Source organism: Oncorhynchus kisutch, linkage group LG11 (assembly GCF_002021735.2).
Source record: "Oncorhynchus kisutch isolate 150728-3 linkage group LG11, Okis_V2, whole genome shotgun sequence".
In the NCBI taxonomy this organism is placed as follows: Eukaryota; Metazoa; Chordata; class Actinopteri; order Salmoniformes; family Salmonidae; genus Oncorhynchus; species Oncorhynchus kisutch.
The window spans coordinates 22,293,393-22,310,061 of NC_034184.2; the positions used below are offsets into that span (position 1 = coordinate 22,293,393).

General features: G+C 39.8%; 3 protein-coding genes across 5 annotated transcripts in view; 2 read left to right on the forward strand and 1 right to left on the reverse strand.

Moving 5' to 3' along the window:
- LOC109899871 (1-acyl-sn-glycerol-3-phosphate acyltransferase epsilon) overlaps positions 1 to 10,619 on the forward strand; it is an 87,825-nt gene extending 77,206 nt beyond the window's left edge. Inside the window, exon 9 of the mRNA XM_020495483.2 lies at positions 10,537 to 10,619. The gene's annotated coding sequence lies outside the window, so the exon portion shown is untranslated. The remainder of the gene's footprint in view (positions 1 to 10,536) is intronic.
- Positions 315 to 12,337, forward strand: LOC109899874 (transmembrane protein 14A). 3 transcript variants are annotated; one of them, XM_020495486.2, is made up of 5 exons: positions 315 to 450; positions 10,537 to 10,619; positions 10,731 to 10,832; positions 10,960 to 11,047; positions 11,192 to 12,337. In XM_020495486.2, the coding sequence occupies exons 2-5, from the start codon at positions 10,544 to 10,546 to the stop codon at positions 11,238 to 11,240; spliced, it is 315 nt and encodes a 104-aa protein (XP_020351075.1). In that variant the 5' UTR covers positions 315 to 450; positions 10,537 to 10,543; the 3' UTR covers positions 11,241 to 12,337. The 3 variants fall into 3 exon arrangements, with proteins under 3 accessions (XP_020351075.1, XP_020351076.1, XP_020351078.1); XM_020495487.2 differs by having other exon boundaries at positions 333 to 408; XM_020495489.2 differs by lacking the exon at positions 315 to 450 and adding an exon at positions 7,902 to 8,014.
- Positions 11,161 to 13,978, reverse strand: LOC109899872 (glutathione S-transferase 3). The gene is made up of 7 exons (XM_020495484.2): positions 13,849 to 13,978; positions 13,328 to 13,431; positions 13,109 to 13,160; positions 12,889 to 13,021; positions 12,623 to 12,764; positions 12,323 to 12,448; positions 11,161 to 11,825 (listed from the first exon to the last, which is right to left on the reverse strand). Exons 2-7 carry the CDS (start codon positions 13,412 to 13,414, stop codon positions 11,697 to 11,699), a joined length of 669 nt encoding a protein of 222 aa, XP_020351073.1. The 5' UTR covers positions 13,415 to 13,431; positions 13,849 to 13,978; the 3' UTR covers positions 11,161 to 11,696.
- Positions 13,979 to 16,669: the final 2,691 nt, after the last annotated feature.

Here is a 16,669-nt window from a genome sequence, read left to right on the forward strand (position 1 = left end):
TGCCTCGCTCAGGAAAATACACCATATATAGTTTCTACAGGCACTACTGAGTACTCTCAACCCCACTTTTATATTTTTACAAGAAATAGTATTTTTTTTTAATTCATATATTATTCTTTTTTTTACAAATAATAGTTTTTTCACTCTAAGCCCTTATTGTCAACATACCAGTCAGCATTGTATTTTTCCATACAGGTTTAAAACTAACGTTTTTGCATTTGCTTATAAGCACAATAAAAATCGACATTGATTAAAATGTAATATCTTTTGAAATATCTTTTGCGAGCTTTTATTTGGAAATTTTCCTCATTACCATATGAAAGTGACGTCATCGTTAGTGCTGCTTGCAGAATAGTAGTGATCCCTTCCTACTGCCGAACAGTAAACATTGGGACCACAAGCGTCTACGTAAGCTGTCATTTGTTTTACGTTTAAATTACCAAATACCAGGTAAGTTTATTATTTTCAAATCTGAGTAGTATGCAAACATATCAAGTGGTGTTTTGTCCAGTGTTGTGTACCTTTCTGTTCGCTAGCTAGCTAGTTGTAGCTAGCTATTATTTTGTAGCCTAACGTTGGACTAAATGAACGTTACTCTTTGCAGTATAGAAACATAAATCCCCCCTAAATTCACTGTCTTTATCATTGAGTCAGTGCCACTTTGGTTTGTTTTTGGACAATAATTTCCCACTCCAGGTTAGGTGGACGTCATATTGTATTTGTATCTCCCCTTTTCTTAGGCCTAGTATATGGATCAGACAACATCGTTTTTATTGATCTGTTTGTAAGCGTCAGCAGAGTATGCTACCCTGTAGTTTGGCGTATTAAAAACATTATGCTGTCTCCAGTCAGTGTGTAGTAGAATTGCATGAAATGTATTTGATAAACCTAATCAATGACACTACTTGCCCCATTGAACAGACTTTTTTTCGAACAGTGATTGAGTTATTATTAGCCTAAATTATCACTATACAATCATCACATTAGTAATTGTAGGATATTTAACATACGTCTGCAAATGCGAGGATTCATGGAATTACTTTATTATAATGGTGCATGTTTATGCTGAAACGTTTACTTCCTCTAACTTGATACCCACGTGCCGCCTATGTTAAAAGGTATAGCTTCTTTTCTAGGTCCACAGATAATAGGGATTCTATAATTACAACTAGGCTATAAAAACAAGTGTGCATGCTTGGGTTTCTGTACCAGTAAGAAATTAAATCTACTTTAACACCAGACTAACAGTCATGTTTTAAGGGCTAGCTGTGAACACCCCTTCAAATTTGTGGATTCGGCTTTTTCAGCCACACCCATTGCTGACCGGTGTATAAAATCGAGCACACCGCCATGCAATCTCCATAGACAAACATTGACAGTAGAATGGTCTGTACTGAAGAGCGCCGTGACTTTCAACATGACATCGTCATAGGATGCCAATTTTCCAACAAGTCAGTTCATCAAATTTCTGCCCAACAAGAGCTGTTATTGTGAAATGGAAATGTCTAGGAGCAACAACTGCTCAGCCGGGACCGCCAAGTGCTGAAGATTGTAAAAATCGTCTGTCCTCAGTTGCAACACTCACTACCGAGTTCCAAACTGCCTCTAGAAGCAATGTCAGCACAACAACTGTTCGTTGGGAGCTTCATGAAATTGGTTTTCATGGCCGAGCAGCCACACACAAGCCTAAGAACACCATGCGCAATGCCAAGCGTCGACTGGAGTGGTGTTAAGCTTGCTGCCATTGTACTCTGGAACAGTGGAAATTTGTTCTGAAGTGATGAATCGCGCTTCACCATTTGGTTTGGTGGATGCTAGGAGAACGCTACCTGCCCCAATGCATAGTGCCAAATGTAAAGTTTGGTGGAGGAGGAATAATGGTTTGGGGCTGTTTTTCATGGTTCGTGCTAGGCCCCTTAACGCTACAGCATACAATGACATTCTAGACGATTCAGTGCTTCCAACTTTGTGGCAACAGTTTGGGGACGGCCCTTTCCTGTTTCAGCATGACAAAGCGAGGTCAATACAGAAATGGTTTGTTGAGATAGGTGTGGAAGAACTTGACTGGCCTGCACAGAGCCCTGACCTCAACTCCATCGAACACCTTTGGGATGAATTGAAATGCCAGGCCTAATCTCCCAACAACGTCACTAATGCTCTTGTGGCTGATTGAAAGCAAGTCCCCGCAGCAATGTTCCAACATCTAGTGTAAATCCTTCCCAGAAGAGTGGAGGCTGTAAAGGCAGCAAAGGGGGACCAACTCCATATTAATGCCCATGATTTTGGAATGAGATGTTTGACAAGCAGGGGACCACATACTTTTGGCCATGTAGTATATCTTGGTTTAGGCGACATTCTGACTTCTCCATACAGTTTTCAGCCATTAGTTTCCCCCATGACTGGCTCATGTGAACTACAATCCCGATGCTGTGTTTAACATTTAGAAACATTAATCATTGCTTGCGATACAGCTTTCGAAACATATCTTTCATCGGCGAGAAAGAATCCTTTAACTAAAAAAGATACACATACTGTAGCAGTGTTGAACTGATCCTTACAGTTAAGTGTGCCTCCATCCGACGAAACTACACTTCCCAGGTTACACTTACACAGGTGTTCGGCACATGCTAGATAACTAATTAGCTCAGGTGGTCGCCTCTTGTCTTCCGTAAAAAGTGCTGTATCATGGAGATATGGCCTTGTAAGAACACTAACCCTATCAAGGTGTGTATCAATTGAACCTTTTTTTAAATGATTATTTCTCGCTGTTATGAAAGATACGGTCCTTGTTTCCAAAACTGTACCACAACTGACACGTGTTATTATTCAGATTGAGCCAGAGCCTAAAATGAACACCCACCAACTGTGGGTAGATTTTGGCATTAGCGGGTAAAAAGTCTATTTCACCAGCCACGTTGACGGGTTGTCAGTGTTCTACAGTACGAGTATTTCACTCGCATTTGTGAATAAAAATAGTCAAGTATGATCACATTTTATATTAAAATAAATGCTGCAGTAGCTGTAAGTATTTTCGCCGTTTTGTTTCATAGCTGGTAGAATAATCACACAAAGTCAAAGAACTACGAATCCTATTGCCTATTTCACCTCGCGCTGCAACACTGCCTGGCTGGGGGCTGTGTGCACGCAAAGAGTTGAGTGAAATACCTTTTTAGAAGCGCTGCGCACAGGCATAAAAGTTGGTCTAATTTACTTGAAACGAAGGTCTACTGAAGTTAGACTTTGTCCTTGTGTTTCTTGGCTCTTTGTTTTGTTCACAAACTAGGTTGTTTTTCTGTTTGAGTTTAAACTGCTAGGGAAGAGAAGACAATATGGAGCCAAATACCTGCCAAAAGTTTTGGATTGTAAGAAAATCCATTTGTAAATTGTTAGGATCGTAAGAAAAGCCTTGCGTGAAACATGAAATGTAAATGTTAAAATAGATCTGTAAACGTACAAACCCTATGTTAGGACTATTAATGAATATTTACACATTAAATTCTTACTTTACGTCTCCCTTTATTCTGTTACATATATTTTTATGCGTACAAACTGTTGTCCTTTGCCGATGCCACATTACTGACATGAACTGCTAGCTAGTCGAAGTTAGCTAGTCAATCAAGCAACTCTAGCCCAGACATTAGTTTGCAGCTTCTGGTTTAATTTCCAAAATAAAAGTCTGGAGCTTGTTTTAGAACTCCATTTGATAATGCCGTTTTATACCAGTAGATGCCATAGTATATATAGGCTTGGGCCTTCAACAAATTACTTGTGTGAGAATGATAAAGAAACAGAAGAGCCTTGTCTAGAATAACCACCTGAGCTGCAAAATATAAAGTAAATATGATTTAGGCCAGGCCTATTTTATTTATTTATATTTATTTATATTTTATTTCACCGTTATTTAACCATGTAGGCCAGTTGAGAACAAGTTCTCATCTACAACTGCAACCTGGCCAAGATAAAGCAAAGCAGTGCGGCAAAAACACACGTACAGTCAATAACACAATAGAAGAAATCTATATACAGTGTGTGCAAATGTAGTAAGATTAGGGAGGTAAAGCAGTAAATAGGCCATAGTGGTGAAATAATTACAATTTAGCATTAACACTGGAGTGATAGATGTGCAGATGATGATGTGCAAGTAGAGATACTGGGGTGCAAAATAGCAAACATAAATAACAATATGGGGATGAGGTAGTTGGGTGGGCTATTTACAGACGGGCTGTGTACAGGTGCAATGATCGGTAAGCTTCTCTGACAGCTGATTCTTAAAGTTATTGAGGGTGATATAAGTCTCCAGCTTCAGTGATTTTTGCAATTCCTTCCAGTCATTGGCAGCAGAGAACTGGAAGGAAAGGCGGCCAAAAGAGGAGTTGGCTTTGGGGATGACCAGTGAAATATACCTGCTGGAGTGCGTGCTACGGGTGGGTGTTGCTATGGTGACCAGTTAGCTGAGATAAGGCAGGGCTTTACCTAGCAAAGACATAGATGACCTGGAGCCAGTGGGTTTGGCGATGAATATGAAGCGAGGGCCAGCCAACGAGAGCATACAGGTCGCAGTGGTGGGCAGTGTATATGGGGCTTAAAACAAAACGGATGGCACTGTGATAGACCGCATCCAGTTTGCTGAGTAGAGTGTTGGAGACCATTCTGTAAATTACATTGCCGAAGTCAAGGATCGGTAGGTGATAAGAGAATTATGTTCTCCAGGTACATCACCCAATTTAATTATATTACTCTGTCTGCAAACCAGAATTTGTAAGATCCTGGTTGAATGAAACAGACGGAGGACCAGCTAAATGGTCAAAAAGGTTTATTCACGGAACGTTCTGAAGTCAAGAATACAAATCAATTCATTTTATACTGACTTCTCACGCCCACACATACGCACACACATACACACACACACGTCCTGCTACGCACACACTGTCTGTCTCACTTCCCAGTCGACAGAGATGGTGACTTTGTCCTTGAGACGTACTCCCCGTTCTCTCCCAAATCTCTAGTCAGTTTGGCACCAAGCTCAGACAATCTGTGTTTAAAATACCATAAAGGCATATTGTTTTACCCTAATTCTGACTAGGATTACACATTTATTGATTATGATTTCATACATTCTAATCAATTCCATACAATTATATGTTTCAGGGCAGAATATTCTAATCATTCAATTAACAGACAATTTTCACCTATCAGTAGGATAGTCAGTTTTACGAGGGTATGTTTGGCAGCATGTGGGAAGGAGGCTTTGTTGCAAAATAGGAAGCCGATTTAATTTAGGATTGGAGATGCTTAATGTGGGTTTGGAAGGAGAGTTTACAGTCTAACCAGACACCTAGGTATTTGTAGTTGTCCACATATTCTAAGTCAGAACTGTCCAGAGTAGTGATGCTAGTCGGGCGGGCGGGTGTGTTAGTTTTACTTGCATTTAAGAGCAGTAGGAGGCCACGGAAGGAGTGTTGTATGGCATTGAAGCTCGTCTGGAGTAGAGGTCGACCGTTTATGATTTTTCAATGCCAAAACCGATTATTGGAGGACCAAAAAAAAGCTGATACCGATCAATCGGCCAATTTTTTTAAAATTTGTAATAATGACAATTACAACAATACGGAATGAACACTTATTTTAACTTGAATATATCAATAAAAATCCATTTAGCCTCAAATAAATAATGAAACATGTTAAATTTGGTTTAAAGAATGCAAAATCAAAGTGTTGGAGAAGAAAGTAAAAGTGCAATTTGTGCCATGTAAGAAAGTGAACGTTTAAGTTCCTTGCTCAGAACATGAGAACATATGAAAGTTGGTGGTTCCTTTTAACATGAGACTTCAATATTCCAAGGTAAGAGGTTTTAGGTTGTAGTTAATATAGTATTTATAGGACTATTTCTCTCTATACCATTTGTATTTCATATACCTTTGACTATTGGATGTTCTTATAGGCACTTTAGTATTGCCAGTGTAACAGTATAGCTTCCGTCCCTCTCCTCGCCCCTACCTGGGCTCAAACCAGGAACACATCGACAACAGCCACCCTCGAAGCAGCGTTACCCATGCAGAGCAAGGGGAACAACTACTCCAAGTCTCAGAGTGAGTGACGTTTGAAATGCTATTAGCGCGTACCCCGCTAACTAGGTAGCCATTTCACATCGGTTACACCAACCTAATCTCGGGAGTTGATAGGCTTGAAGTCATAAACAGCTCAATACTTGAAGCATTGCGAAGAGCTGCTGGCAAAACGCATGAAAGTGCTGTTTGAATAAATGCTTACGAGCCTGCTGCTGCCTACCACCGCTCAATCAGATTGCTCTATCAAATATCAAATCTCATAGACTTAATTATAATATAATAACACACAAATATGAGCCTTTGGTCATTAATATGGCCGAATCCGGAAACGATCATTTCGAAGAAAAAAAAAGTTTATTATTTCAGTGAAAAATACCGATTTCCGATTTGTTATGCAAAATTTTAATCGTCCCTAATTTATCAGCCATTCTGATTAATCGGTCAACCTCTAGTCTGGAGGTTTGTTAACACAGTGTCCAAAGAAGGGCCAGAAGTATACAGAATGGTGTTGTCTGCGTAGAGGTGGATCAGAGAATCACCAGCTGCAAGAGCGACATCATTGATCTATACAGTCAGCCCGAGAATTGAACCCTGTGGCACCCCCATTGACTGCCAGAGGTCTGGACAACAGGCCCTCCGATTTGACACACTGAACTATATCTAAGGAGTAGTTGGTGAGGCAGTCGTTTGAGAAACCAAGGCTGTTGAGTCTAATCCACTATCTAAATATGCCATGCTTTTGTGTGTTATTTAACCTCTCTGGGATCGTTCGGGACAATAGCGTCCAACCTCGCCAACAGCCAGTGAAATTGAAGGGCGCCAAATTCAAAACAACAAATCTCATAATTAAAATTCCTCAACCATACAAGTATTTTACACCATTTTAAAGATACACTTCTCGTTAATCCAACCACAGTGTCCAATTTCAAAAAGGCTTTTCGGCGAAAGCAGAACATATCATTATGTTAGGTCTGCAATTAGTCACAGAAAGCATTCAGCCATTTTCCAACCAAAGAGAGGTGTCACAAAAAGCAGAAATATAGATAAAATGAATCATTAACCTTTGATGATCTTCAGCCGTTGACACTCTCAGGACTCAATGTTACACAATACATGTATGTTTTGTTCGATCAAGTTCATATTTATATCCAAAAACCTCAGTTTACATTGGTGCCATGTTCAGAAATGCATGTTTTACATAGAATTAAAGATAAACTTGTTCTTAACTTCTTCGATCTTTTAATTTTTGGATAAAAAAACGTTCCCGTTTTAAACAAGATATTTTGTCACGAAAAGATGCTCGACTATGCATATAATTGACAGCTTTGGAAAGAAAACACTGACGTTTCCAAAACTGCAAATATATTATCTGTGAGTGCCACAGAACTGATGCTACAGGCGAAACCAAGATGAAATTTCAAACAGGAAATGCCCCAGATTTTGAAGGCGCTGTGTTCCAATGTCTCCTTATATGGCTGTGAATGCGCCAGGAATGAGCCTACACTTTCTGTCGTTTCCCCAAGGTGTCTGCAGCATTGTGACGTATTTATAGGCATATCATTGGAAAATTGACCATAAGAGACTACATTTACCAGGTGCCCGCTTGGTGTCCTCCATCGAAATTATTGCGTAATCTCCAGCTGCGTGCATTTTTCCATTTGGTTCAGAGGAGAAACCAAACTGCCACGAATGATTTATCATCGAATAGATATGTGAAAAACACCTTGAGGATTGATTCTAAACAACGTTTGCCATGTTTCTGTTGATATTATGGAGTTAATTTGGAAAAAAGTTTGGCGTTGTAATGACTGAATTTTCGGGGTTTTTTCTTAGCCAAACGTGATGAACAAAACGGAGCGATTTCTCCTACACAAATAATATTTTTGGAAAAACGGAACATTTGCTATCTGAGTCTCCTCATTGAAAACATCCGAAGTTCTTCAAAGGTAAATTATTTTATTTGAATGCTTTTCTTGTTTTTGTGAAAATGTTGCCTGCTGAATGCTAGGCTTAATGCTATGCTAGCTATCAATACTCTTACACAAATGCTTGTGTAGCTATGGTTGAAAAGCATATTTTGAAAATCTGAGATGACAGTGTTGTTAACAAAAGGCTAAGCTTGTGAGCCAATATATTTATTTAATTTCATTTGCGATTTTCATGAATAGTTAACGTTGCGTTATGGTAATGAGCTTGAGGCTATGATTACGCTCTTTTTTCCCTATCAGTCACTGTAAGTGCTGCTTCAACTATTTTTTCACATTTATTTAGAGGCCTGTGAGCTTGTCTCTTTGTTTTTTATTTGATTTAACCTTTATTAAACTAGGCAAGTCAGTTAAGAACACATTATTATGTACAATGACGGCCTACTCTATAATAAAAACAGTTAAACACAAATAGAGTTACAAAATGATTCCACAAGACACCAGTACCCAAAATGAAGTACCCAAAATACTCCAAATTGCAATGCCTACAAGTTGAATGACACTTTTTTTATTTGGATAGGCCTAAATTAAACATTTAATTATTAAAGTGAACACATGCATTTCAATAAACAAATGGATACGACTGTTCTATTCTCTTTGATTTGGTTCCTATTGCAACTCAGACAAATGACTGAATGGAGGACATACTGAACTGAAGGATTAATTAAATGTTCAAATATGTTGGAATGATGAGTTGCACGCATCATGCATGCTCTGCACTTTATTTGGCTAGTAGGCAAATAGGCCTACGTTAGGGTAAAATTACTATGACCGCATGACTCCAGAAGGTCATCTTCTGAGGCTGAGGGGTGCTTTTCCTCGAGGTGCATTGTGCTGTGGTGCTGCATGGAGTTCACAAGCTCTTCAACTGGGCAGCAGTGTCACAATGGGAGGAATGGCCTATACGGAGACTACCTAAGCTCCACTGCAACATTTAACCTCTCCCTTGTTCATTTCAATGTCCATATGTTCATGACCCGATTCATATAAATGATGTCAAATTATTTGAAATTCATATTAACTCCTACAGAATATGCTTAGGCAAGATTTTGAGTGATGAAATAAATATCAAAATATTATATAAAAAAATATTGAGTGGCAAAGACTCCAGTGGTCATACATAATTCATAGATTCACCAAACATCTATTATAATTCTGTGTTTCATTATTCTTGGTATATACTACTGGTTAGGATTTCAGACAGAGCCCAGAGAATGGGATGGTGCAATACTGAATTTGTCATATTTTGATAAGGTGCATGGATGGGGATGTCCACTTCACCCAGCGACATGCCCATGCTGTGAAGATACACCTAGCGGGCTGAAACTTAACTGTTGTAGGCATAATACAGCTAGTGCTGTCTAGACTTGTACTGGCAAACAAATCCATTACCGTAGCTACCTAAATGTGAAGTCAACTCTACAGGAGTAATAGAGAATGGAGACTTTTAACTTGAAAACGTGCAGAATACCTTTTTCCGGGTTCCCTGACTTCTGTTTTTTAATTTTTATACTGCGTTATGTTTGTTCGAGTAGCACTCCTAACAGACCGTTTGGTGTACGTTTTTTGTTGTTGTTGGTGAGATGAAACTGCCAAAACTCTGAAAGGTATTATTGTACATCAGAATTGCAACAAGATTTGTTCAAGCCTAAAGGTCTATAATCATTACATGGTGTTTGTATGTTCACAGATTAAATTGCACATTTACATTCACGTTTCACCCATGGTTTTTCTTACGATCCTAACAATACATATGTTCAAGCTTTTGGCAGGTATCTGGCACCATAAGACAACACTTCTACTAATAAGGCTCAATCTCACAGGCACAAACATGACCGGAGTCTCACTATCACAATAACCTCCCGCCCTTAAAGGGGCAGGTGAAAATGTTTCTCATCTGTGATATTTTGCTTACAAGACTCCGGTCACAAAAATTTAATTATACAATATACCACATTAGAAATACATGTATTGTTTTAGAAACATTACAATTCATATTTTTTTGTGGTCTTTTGTTGGTGTAATTTTAGCAGCAAAAATAAAACATCTGACTGGCTGGTGGACCAAAAATTAAATGTAATGACCTGGTGAGTGTCTGGGTTCGTTTTCATGCACAATCTTTCACTTGAGAAATACTACAGATGATCCATTATATAGACCAGATACTCTAGTGGCCGTTATAAAAATGAAAAGATATGTCTTCAAAAATGGAAGGCAGTCGGAGGAGGCAAGATCAGGTGGGACCATTCTAGCCAATGAGAGGGCAGATGAACAATCCGATTTTGGACCCAGATATCCCTCGCTTTGACTTTTCCTCTCTAGAAAAACTGCTCCAACGCTAGGGCATTTTTTTTTTCTTGATTTTCAAGCGAAGGATTATGTGAGCACATTCTTTCGGTTCGCCTAGTCAAAGTCAGCCGAACCAAAATATGCAGAAGCCTTAAGAAGATTTATTGATGTGTCCCAATACTCCTGTTCCACAGCACTGCAATGGCAATTGACTGGCTTGGATTTGGCTATGCTGCAGCCATAGCCCTAGGGGGATTCATGGGGTACAAGAAAAAAGGTAGGAGTTTCCAGTGCAGCATTTCAAAATACACAAAGCAACATGAATTTGTCTATCATTGTTTCATTGACCTTGTAAAGTAATATTTTTTTTAAACTTTTTTTACTACAGGTAGTGTCATGTCACTAATAGCTGGGATATTGTTTGGCAGCATGGCCGCCTATGGGGCCTTAATGATTTCATATGACCCAACCAAGACGTTCTACTCCCTCGGTAAGTATGCCTGTTTTGCTGGGATGTGTAGGTCACCAAAAACCTGAATGAAATATAATTTATTATTGTAGGCCTTGACATGTCTTTAAATAGTATTTCATAAATGTATAAATCTTTATTTTCTCAGTTGCCTCAGGAGCGCTGACAATAGTGATGGGAATGAGATTCAAGAAATCTGGGAAAATAATGCCAGCTGGCATCATGGCAGGACTAAGGTGAGAATCACCAAATGTGCACTATACTCAGTATTGGTCACATTTAACTTATTTTCATTGTATTTTGACCCTATTGGTATGTTTCAAATTAAATCATTAACGTGTACAATCAATGAAGTTATCATATCTGGTTTCTTTATTCAGTTTGCTGATGGTCCTGCGACTTCTCTTCATGGGCGTGATTGTAATGTGATTTGAACAACACAACTGTCTAAAGTGAGACTGAAAATATCACTGCAAGGGATGAAGTTCCATTTGCACATTGTTTGTGCTTGCCAAAATTGTTTTTGTAATGATTTGTTCAATGAATATGGGAACAGAAATACAGTAATATTTACTACTTGATCTGAATAAATGTTATAGCACTGAAGGTATGACTACTTACTTAGTTTGACAATCATGTTTAGCTGCCTCACTGTAAATAACCTAATAACTGTTAAATTATGGAATAGCTCAGAACAGATATGTAGTGTTTAATTACAGCTGATATTTTGTTTAACAGACTTTTTTTGTGTGTGTATTATTGAAAAACAAATACTTGTTCTACTTGAACAATTTGGTCCTTACTCATACATGTTAAAAGACATGACAGTCTGGAATAATCTATATCCAATATTCACTTCAACTCTTTACATTTTTTCGATAAGCATCAGTGCTTGAAGTTGAACACCTCATACACAGTCTTTACATATAAGTCATCTGGTTGAGGCTTTCTCTTGCTGCCTGGCTGCAGGAACTTCTGAATGGCTGGCAGGCTTTTCATCCTCCCTTGAAATGCCTGAAAAACAAACATTTTCACCCAATCAAGAATTAATCAAATGAAGTATCTATGGAACTTTTGACCTTTCTTTCAAATACGCTGCTGACTATGTCCTAATTATCTCTCCTTCCTCCCAAAGTGTGCCTGGGTTCACTTCCCTTAACCGATTTGAAAGGAAATGACAGTCAAATAAATATGCCTCCACCAATCCAATGTTTTTAGATTTGTGGGAAGTAGTGAACGAGGGCATACTTGAGAGATTATTGGGACACACCCAGTGTGTTGCAGCAGTACAGTACATTTAAAAATAGACGGTGTTGTAGCAGTACATTTGAAACAGTATGGCCAGACTTATGTTTATCTGTATGAAAATGTGCAGCAGGTATGCAATATTCATATGCTTTTTGGGTTATGTGAACCTGTAACATGTTTTGATGAGATGCACTTAAACTGTATCAAGACTTGTCTCATAATTTATTTTGTCAATAACAAAATACATTTGTAATAAACTTTACCTTAACAACAGGGAATTTGGAGAGAATTGTAGGAAATTTCTCTTCCAACATCAAGGTGATTTCAAGTAGCTGGACATCAGCACAGCTTAACTGATAACCCACCAGGTACTGGGAGCTAGCAAGAGCCTGTAAGAAATCAGTGCACACCCTCACATTAGACAGTACATGAACTTGTACAGACGTGCCAACCTTTTCATTTAGCAGACTTGGTATTTCGCAATGATAATAAAACTGCTTAGGTTCAGGTTACTTTAATGAGCTTTACCCTTCCCAGCTGGCCAAGGCCAAAGCATGCAGTACCTTTTCGAACACGGGAATGTAGCGGCTTGTAGCTTTCCTCTCAATATCCTCCAGTTTAGTTTTCTTGGCGTCAGGTGAAATGAATGGCAACATCATTATCATTTCCATCAAGTCCCTCACACCTTCAGAATACATGTCAATCCTAAAAGTAAATGAAAAAAAAAACCTTAGCAGAATTACCCCCCTTTTGTACGAACAGCTACCATTATGCCTCTAACACAGCCAAACAAGTAAATAAAAGTTATGACATTAAAATTCATACATACATGACTCGTTCTTTTAGGTCATTCCCGTAAAGATTGTATTTCCCTGCTATGTAGTTTAGGATAGCCTTGGTTTGAACCAGCTTCATTCCATCAATTTCCACCAATGGAACTTGCTCAAACATGAGTGCTCCATCTGGGGGGAAATAAAGGTCCAACAATTAAACACCCTTCAACACAATGAGCATGTTATCGGAGTTATTAACACCGTGAACAAACTTACCACTCAACAGCTTTACATATTCCTCGTGCTTTGTCATATTCACTTCTTCAAACTATGGATATAACATTTATATTTTTAGAACGACATCAGTTTAGTGATCCATCTGTGCATCGCCTGTAGGCCTGTCCACTATTTCACTTAGGGTAGGTCTACTTGAAAATGCAAGTCCTGTAAACAGCCCACTGCCACATTTGTTTTGAATTTGTTCAGCCTACTTACCTCAACTCCAGCAACTGCTAAAAGCCATCGAATTGACTCCATTTTCCCCCTCCCATTGAAATAAGTCAACACCACTTTTCCAGACATGGTGAAATTGAAGTTTACTGCAGGAAGGAAACAACCACACTCCATTACACCTTCATGTGCAAATGCAGTAATGTTGTGTTTGATACATTGCATTAGATTTAGTGTATGCAGGCAAATCCCTTTCTGTTTGCTAAAAGTAATGACAGTGTCAAATTACTGTGCATTTTAATCAGACTACTTAAACTTTTTTTAAATTAAACTAGGCAAGTCAGTTTAGAACAAATTCTTATTTACAATGACGGCCTACACTGGCCAAACCCAGACAAAGCTGGGCCAATTGTGCGCCGCCCTATGGGACTCCCATTCACAGACGGTTGTTATACAGCCTCCTCAACTAGAACCAATAAAGTTGAGAGAAAAAAAGCCTACAAAACATACAGTTGTCTGTTTAATTATCAACCTACAATTTTAAGATAAGTTTGAGAAGTACTGACCTTGTGTGTCGGAGAGAAGTATGAACCTGTGTGAACACCAAAAAAGTTAACTTGCAAAGTTATGTAACGCCACACCTTTGGAACTCCTTCCGGACAATCTCAGGGCTGTTCAGACTGTTGGAGCTTTTAAACCTTTCCGCTTAAACTTTGATATGGCTATATACTGTATATTTGCTTTGTTTAAAAAAAATAACTTTTTACTTTTATTTTATGAACTTTGAGATTATTCTTGTATAATAAAAAGTGCTTTACAAATTTCATAAATTATTATTATTATTAATGACGTAGCAGGTGGGGACGTCTCTTCTGCACTGTTCAACAAATCCAGAAAATGTGGAGGAGGAGTTAAGATGGAGTGTCGCCTTGTTAATGGTCAACACTAGTTACCACAGCCGCAAGTCTTAAACCCTGACTATTTCTATAATTTCTCTTCTTAAAATGAGATTTTAAACCTCAACCACACTGCTAATCTTATACATAACCATATTTTAAGAAAGTTAATCTGTGTCGTTTACTGAGGGATAAATTAAGCATAGTTGGCAGAACAGGCAAGGAGGTGTGCAAAGCCAAACATGAGCTAGCGAGAGTCTATTGGCGCCTTGTTCCGAAGTGCGCGTGTGAACAAACTCCATTCGACCCTGCACTCTTTCTAAACAATGCATTTTTTAAAACTTTGGCAAAGCATTAAGTCTGTTACGAACACAGTGCGCTAAGAAGAGTATTGGAAGCTATTTTGTAGATGACATCGCCGAAGTCGAGGATCGGTAGGATAGTCAGTTTTACTAGGTTAAGTTTGGCGGCGTGAGTGTAGGAGTCTTTGTTGCGGAATAGAAAGCCGACTAGATTTGATTTTAGATTGGAGATGTTTGATATGAGTATGGAAGGAGAGTTTACAGTCTAGCCAGACACCTAAGTACTTATAGATGTCCACATATTCTAGGTCGGAACCATCCAGGATGGTGATGCTAGTCGGGCGTGTGGGTGCAGGCAGCGAATGGTTGAAAAGCATGCATGGTTTTACTAGCGTTTAAGAGCAGTTGGAGGCCACGGAAGGAGTGTTGTATGGCATTGAAGCTCGTTTGGAGGTTAGATAGCACAGTGTCCAAGGAAGGGCCAGAAGTATACAGAATGGTGTCGTCTGCCGTTGAGAACTGCTTGTTGAAGTTTTCGATTATCATGGATTTATCGGTGGTGACTGTGTTACCTAGCCTCAGTGCAGCGGGCAGCTGGGAGGAGGTGCTCTTCTTCTCCATGGACTTTACAGTGTCCCAGAACTTTTTGGAGTTAGAGCTACAGGATGCCAATTTCTGCTTGAAAAAGCTGGCCTTAGCTTTCCTGACTGACTGTGTGTATTGGTTCCTGACTTCCCTGAACAGTTGCATATCGCGGGGACTATTCGATGCTATTGCAGTCCGCCACAGGATATTTTTGTGCTGGTCGAGGGCAGTCAGGTCTGGAGTGAACCAAGGGCTATATCTGTTCTTAGTTCTGCATTTTTTGAACGGGGCATACTTATCTAAAATGGTGAGGAAGTTACTTTTGAAGAATGACCAGGCATCCTCAACTGACAGGATGAGGTCAATATCCTTCCAGGATACCCGGGCCAGGTCGATTAGAAAGGCCTGCTCGCAGAAGTGATTTAGGGAGCGTTTGACAGTGATGAGGGGTGGTCGTTTGACTGCGGTCCCGTAGCGGATGCAGGCAATGAGGCAGTGATCGCTGAGATCCTGGTTGAAGACTGCGGAGGTGTATTTGGAGGGCCAGTTGGTCAGGATAACGTCTATGAGGGTGCCCCTGTTTACAGATTTGGGTTGTACCTGCTGGGGTCCTTGATGATTTGTGTGAGATTGAGGGCATCTAGTTTAGATTGTAGAACTGCCGGGGTGTTTAGCATATCCCAGTTTAGGTCACCTAACAGAACAAACTCTGAAGCTAGATGGGGGGTGATCAATTCACAAATGGTGTCCAGGGCACAGCTGGGAGCTAAGGGGGGTCGGTAGCAGGCGGAAACAATGAGAGACTTCGAACTGTTTGGGTATGGACCTGGAAATTGTGACATTACTTTGCAGGCTATCTCTGCAGTAGACTGCAACTCCTCTGACTTTGGCAGTTCTATCTTGACGGAAAATGTTAGTTGGGTACGGAAATCTCAGAATCTTTGGTGGCCCTCCTAAACCAGGATTCAAACACGGCAAGGACATCAGGGTTGGCAGAGAGTGCTAAAGCAGTGAGTAAAACAAACTTAGGGAGGAGGCTTCTGATGTTGACATGCATGAAACCAAGGCTTTTTCGATCACAGAAGTCAACAAATGAGGGTGCCTGGGGACATGCAGGGCCTGGGTTTACCTCCACATCACCTGCGGAACAGAGGAGGAGTAGGATGAGGGTGCGGCTAACGGCTATCAAAACTGGTCGCCTAGAGCGTTGGGGACAAAGAATAAAAGGTGCAGATTTCTGGGCGTGGTAGAATATATTCAGGGCATAATGCGCAGACAGGGGTATGGTGGGGTGCGGGTACAGCGGAGGTAAGCCCAGGCACTGGGTGATGATAAGAGAGGTTGTATCTCTGGACATGCTGGTTGTAATGGGTGAGGTCACCGCATGTGTGGGAGGTGGGACAAAGGAGGTATCAGAGGTATGAAGAGTGGAACTAGGGGCTCCATTGTAAACTAAAACAATGATAACTAACCTGAACAACAGTATACAAGGCATATTGACATTTGAGAGAGACATACAGCGAGGCATAAAGTAATCGCAGGTGTTGATTGGGAGAGCTAGCTAAAACAACAGGTGAGACAACAACAGCTAATCAGCTAACACA